The sequence below is a fragment of the Neomonachus schauinslandi genome, chromosome 11 (assembly GCF_002201575.2).
Source record: "Neomonachus schauinslandi chromosome 11, ASM220157v2, whole genome shotgun sequence".
Taxonomy (NCBI): Eukaryota; Metazoa; Chordata; class Mammalia; order Carnivora; family Phocidae; genus Neomonachus; species Neomonachus schauinslandi.
In genome coordinates this window covers 40,306,691-40,312,088 of record NC_058413.1, presented here as the reverse complement: position 1 = coordinate 40,312,088, position 5,398 = coordinate 40,306,691, and the positions used below count along the sequence as shown (strand labels likewise).

General features: G+C 56.2%; 1 protein-coding gene across 2 annotated transcripts in view; it reads right to left on the bottom strand.

The window, feature by feature from the left end:
• PLEKHA7 (pleckstrin homology domain containing A7) overlaps positions 1–4,250 on the bottom strand; it is a 212,474-nt gene extending 208,224 nt beyond the window's left edge. For both annotated transcript variants that reach the window (XM_044919152.1, XM_044919157.1), the window contains exons 1-3: positions 4,165–4,250; positions 3,973–4,049; positions 3,822–3,879 (exon numbers count right to left, since the gene is read on the bottom strand). In XM_044919152.1, coding sequence (XP_044775087.1) covers positions 3,822–3,879; positions 3,973–4,049; positions 4,165–4,250 — 221 coding nt within the window. The remainder of the gene's footprint in view (positions 1–3,821; positions 3,880–3,972; positions 4,050–4,164) is intronic.
• Positions 4,251–5,398: the final 1,148 nt, after the last annotated feature.

Below are 5,398 nucleotides of genomic sequence, written 5' to 3'. Positions count from 1 at the left end.
AGAAAGAAAGAAAGAAAGAAAGAAAGAAAGAAAGAAAGAAAGAAAGAAAGAAAGAAAGAAAGAAAGAAAGAAAGAAAGAAATATAGGTACTCTGGAGAGTATCAAACATCTGCTAAATATCAGGAGCAACTAATGCATCTTGAAAACCTCACACAACCTTCCAGACCAAGGATCCACTGGGGAAAATAAAACCAGCTATGCCAATGCTTTGTCCCTCTAACTGAGGCATATTAGAGGAGGATCCAAAAATAAATAAATAAGTAAGTAAGTAAATAAATAAATAAATAAATAAATAGAACATCCAGAAATGATCAGAGCAAATCTAAGAAAGCTGACTAAAGCAAAGCATTTTTTATGTGAGGAAAAGGAGAACAATTACTCCCAAACCCTTCAGTCTCTCAAGAAGTTGTCTCAGGAGACAGGAAATACAGTCAGCTGCCACAGTGTCCCAGCCTCCCCGTATGGCTGGCCTTTGAAGGTAGGGGATCAGTCACATCCTGCTTTCCCCTAGGCCTGGGAGGACCCTCGGGGTGGGGAGCCAGAGCTTGCTATAGGATAATCACTAGGAACTTCACAGAGTCACCACAGAAGAGTGAGCAAAAGAGAGAAGGGCGGGAGGCTGCAGCAATGGCTGACAGAGTCCTACCCAGCCCTCAAGTCCCCCAACTCAAGACTTAGCCTAGTACTTCACAGTAAAGACAGATACTATCAGACAGGAATACCCATGTCTCCCCTCACTGAACCTATCAGCCCCTTAGCATGGGCTCTGACATGGGCAGCCCTCCCTCCCGTCAAATGGATGAAAGGCCCTGTTCCCAGCTGGGACCCCTGAGACCTACACCCAGGATCCCCAGATCCCCACCCTCTCACCTTGTCAGAAACACTGCTCCAGGAACGGTCCCATCTCTTTCCTGCATCATCCATTTCTCCCTCTCTACTGGATCATTCCCAGCAGAACAAAACATGCTCTACCCTCTCCCACTAAAAAAACAGACACCCGCACCCCCACGTCAAACCCAAAACCTCCCCAATTCTCAGCTAATGTCTCAAACCTGCTTCATAACAAAACTGCCTGAAAGATTCACCTATGCTTATTGACCCCATTCTGCACCCCATATTTTCCCCTCTACCTACTCCAATCAGGTTCTGTCCTTTAAGCTTCTGTGAACCCCTCATTCTACTGGGTTTCCTCCTACCTTCTCAGTCTCCTTTGCTGGATCCACCTCTTTCCCCAACCTCTAAATGCAGCTATGTCCCAAGGCTTAGGTCATTTTTCTGTCTATGCTCTCTTCCAAGGTGAGTTCAACTAATCCTGTGGCCTTGAACATCACCTACAATACCCAAATACACCTCTGCAGTCCTCTCTCTTCTGAGCTTCGGGATCCATCCATCTGACTAGTGGACATACTCATATCTCACATGTCAGAACAAGAGCTCATGCCCCACCCCCTACCCCCCCACACGCCCCCTCCAAACCTGCTCCTCCTCCCAGCCCTCCCACCTGAGTGACAGGAGTACCATCCACTCAGCAGCTCATCTTTGGGAGTCCTCTTTGACTCTCCTCTTTCTCTCACAGACTGTGTCCAGATCATCAAGCCTGAATCTGCCTGCTTCAGATGAAAGCATGTCCAGTGCTACCCCCTCAGTCAAGTCATCAGCCACAGCCTGCTACTACTATCCTGCCCACTACAGTTGCCACCTACATACAGCCCACTCTATAGCAGGGAGAATGATCTTTCTAAAAACGCACATCAAATCACCTTGCCCCCCACTTAAAACCCTCCCATGATTTCTCGCTGGGCTTAGAATCAAGTTTAAAAACCCCTTACCGGGGCGCCTGGGTGGCTCAGTTGGTTAAGCGACTGCCTTCGGCTCAGGTCATGATCCTGGAGTCCCGGGATGGAGTCCCGCATCAGGCTCCCTGCTCGGCAGGGAGCCTGCTTCTCCCTCTGACCCTCCTCCCTCTCATGCTCTCTGTCTCTCATTCTCTCTCTCTCAAATAAATAAATAAAATCTTTAAAAAAAATTTAAAAAATAAAAAAATAAAAATAAAAACCCCTTACCCTGGCTCCTAACGTCCTACACCATTTGCTCTCTCCTATCTGTAACCTCTTCTCTTGTGACCTTCTCCCTTGCTCACCATATTCCAGCCATACTGGCCTCTCCACTCTGAACTTGAAGCTCTTTCTGCCTTCAAGCCCTTGCACTGGCTGGTGTCTTCTGGAAATGCTTTGCCATCTCATCAACACAATGTCTCTCCTGACATTCAAATTTTACCTTAAATGTCACCTATTCAGAAACACCACCACAGACCTCTCAATCCACCACCACCACCCAGTTACTCGATATCACACTACGTTATTTTAATTTTCTGCATAGCAGTTACCGCTGACACTATTCTTGGTTTTTAAACTTATTTTCTGCTCCCTCTCCCCACTAGACTGCAAGCTCCATGAGCACCCACACGTTGTCTGCCTCTTTCATTTCTGTGGTTCCAATGCCTAGAACAACGTGTGGCACACAAGGAGAAATCTAATAAATATCAATGAATGCAGATACGGTCAGACAGGCCCACTGACTGAGAGGCTCTGAGGTCTTAGCCAGCTCCCCGACTTCTCTCTCAAACACAGACGGGAGGCAGGACCCCAGCCACAGTCCTGGTGTTCACTTGTATAAATCTCATCCACCAGAATTTCAGACATCAGGCAAGAGCCCTAACTAGGGAGGGAGGATCCAGGATTTTTTTGTGACCACCGAGCTTCGACTAGGCTGCTCCACTACTGACTAGCAGTGTTCCCAGAGGGTGAAGAAAGGAATTCTGACTCACATGCCCCAAAAGTAATAGTACTTGTCAGACCACCGTCCAGACCTCGGAGAGTTCATTCATTCCGTAAACAAAGATTTGCCGAGTGCCTACTCTGTGCCAGGCACTGGGCAAAGGACCAAAAGCAGCTTCTGACCGCAGGGAGCTGACGCGGCGAGCACGCAGAGCGTTACATCGAAACGCAGCAGCACAGGTACCCGCGCCGAGCGGGAAAGTAACGGCCACACCAGTGCCCGCGGCTGGGCGGCCCTCTCGAGTACTGCCCCGCGATTCCATCTCCGCAGACCCAGGTCCGGGGTAACCTGGCTAGGGGCGCAACGCTCGCGGGCTTTTTCTGAACAACTACCGCTTGACCAGCGGAGGCAGGACTGACTGTCCCCGTGGAGCACCGGCTTTCTCAGACGCGCAGTGTTCGAGGAATATTATTGGCTGATGGGTTTCCTCCCCACCCCCACCGCTCCCCCGCTGGCCCGCGCTCTGGAGGGCGAGGGGGGTGCGGCTCCGACTCTCCCCCACCACCCCAGAGAACCCCGTCGAAGCCAAAGTCCTCCCCACACGAGATTCCCTCCGTCTCTACTCCCCAGCCCCCGGACCCCGGATGCAACTCCTAGTTCCACTCGCCCCCCCCACCCCCCCTCCCGGTGGGGCACGGCCGGGCGCGGTGCTGCCCGGGACCCCGGCGGGGAGGAGTGCCCGGCCCCTCACACCGGCGCCCGAATCCCGCCCAACTGCAGGAGCAGGGGGCAGTTTGCGGCCCCCGCCCCGTCTGCGGCCGGGACTGCGGCCCCCCGCGGAGATGCAGACCCCGCCGCCCCCTCTCCCGGAGCCCGCCACACAACTCCGGCACACAAAACCCCACAGGAGTGCGGCCGCGGCGCTGTGCGCGCCAACTCGCCCGGGACCCGCGCGGGAGGCAGGAGGCGGGGGGCGGGGGCGCGCGGCGGGAACCGGTCGGATCCCGTCGCACAGGTGCGAGCGCGGCGCCCGGGTCACTCACTCGATGAAGTAGCTGGCTCCCTCCTCCGTGAAGCCCTCCTCCCAGCCGCGGGGCAGGTCTGCGGAAATGCCAAAAAAGTCGGGTCAAACTTGAGCCGCCCGGGCGCGCGCCCCCGGAGCGCTGCCGCCCACCCCGCCGGCCCGGCTCCCACCTGAGCGGATCATGTGGCCCGAGTTGACTGGCTCCCCGGTGCGCGGGTGCAGCCAGGTCGTGCGGCGGAGCTCGTCACTGCGGGAGAGAGGTGCACCTGTTAGCGCCGCCGCCGCTCTGGGGGCGCCCGCCCGGTCCCGCACCCCGCCCGGCCCCGCGCCCACGCCCGCGTGCCCGCTTTCCCGCGCCGCACTTAATGAAGAAGACGCGGCCGTCCCTGCACACGCCATAGGACCAGTGCTCAGGTAAGGTGTCCCGCCCGACCGCCGCCGCCGCCATGTTCGCCGAGCGCCGAGCCGCCGCGGCCGCCGCGGGGCGGGGGAGAGGGGGCGGAGGCGGGGGAGGGGGCGGAGGGGGCGGTGCGGCCCGCGGGCCGGCGGGCTCTGCCTGCGCGGACCCCGGGGGCGGCTCGGGGCGCTTCATCGCGGCCCGCGGCGACGTCCCGGGAGTCTCGAGTCCCAGCACCGCCGCCGGAGTTCGCCGCCGCACGGGCCGACCGGAGCGCAGTGGCCGCGGCCTTTGTCCCCGCGCCTTCCCCGCCCCCAGCCCGCCGGCCCGGGCGCGCCCGCCGCGCGCCCCTTGGCCCCTGAGACCGGGAGACCCGGGCGGGGCCGAGGGCCGCTGTCGGGGCGCCGCGGGCAAACTCCGGAAACAAGGTGCTCCCCGAATGCTCCAGGGAACCCCACCCGACCCCCATGACAGACCTTCTGCCTCCGGGAACTGTACTTCTTTCTGAACCATGCAAACCTAACCAGGTTGCATCCATATTGCCAGCCTCGGTTTGTTCTTTCCTCTGTAAAATAAAGTGACTAGTAAGTACCACAGGGGATTGTTGTGAAGATATGAAGTTACAGTGGTGTAAAGTGATTAAATGAACCCCGGCCTGGAGCAGGTGCTCCATTATTAATGTCAGGTCAAGCATGATTTCATTTTCCCAGGTTTGCAGCTCGGATATGAAGCAGGAGGGTGCAGGTTCTCCCCACATACACCACACAGAGCCCTGAAGTTACCTGGAGTGTAGGCTTCTGCCTTCAATTCCTGTCAAATGACAGAAAGAGAGACGCTGTGGACCTGCTGCATCTCAGTCTATCTTTAGAAGAGCAGACCCGCCAGAGTGGGCCCCTAGGAGGGCCTCTGGGAAGTTCTTTACATAGCTGGAGGCTTCTCATAGGCCTGTGCTCGAATCTCAGCTCCAGGGGCATCCTTCCCCTGGCCCCTTTGTCCAAAGGAGACCCTTTCCCTTCTGCCTTCACTATCTATTCCGTTACTTGTGTACACTTAATTGACATTCGTATCCTCCTGTGTGTTTATTGCCTTGTATGTTGCATGTGTGTTTATTGCCTTGTATGTTGTATATTAGCCACCTGCACATACACTAAAATTTCAGCGGGATGAGAGGCGGGACCTTGTTCTGTCTCATATACTGC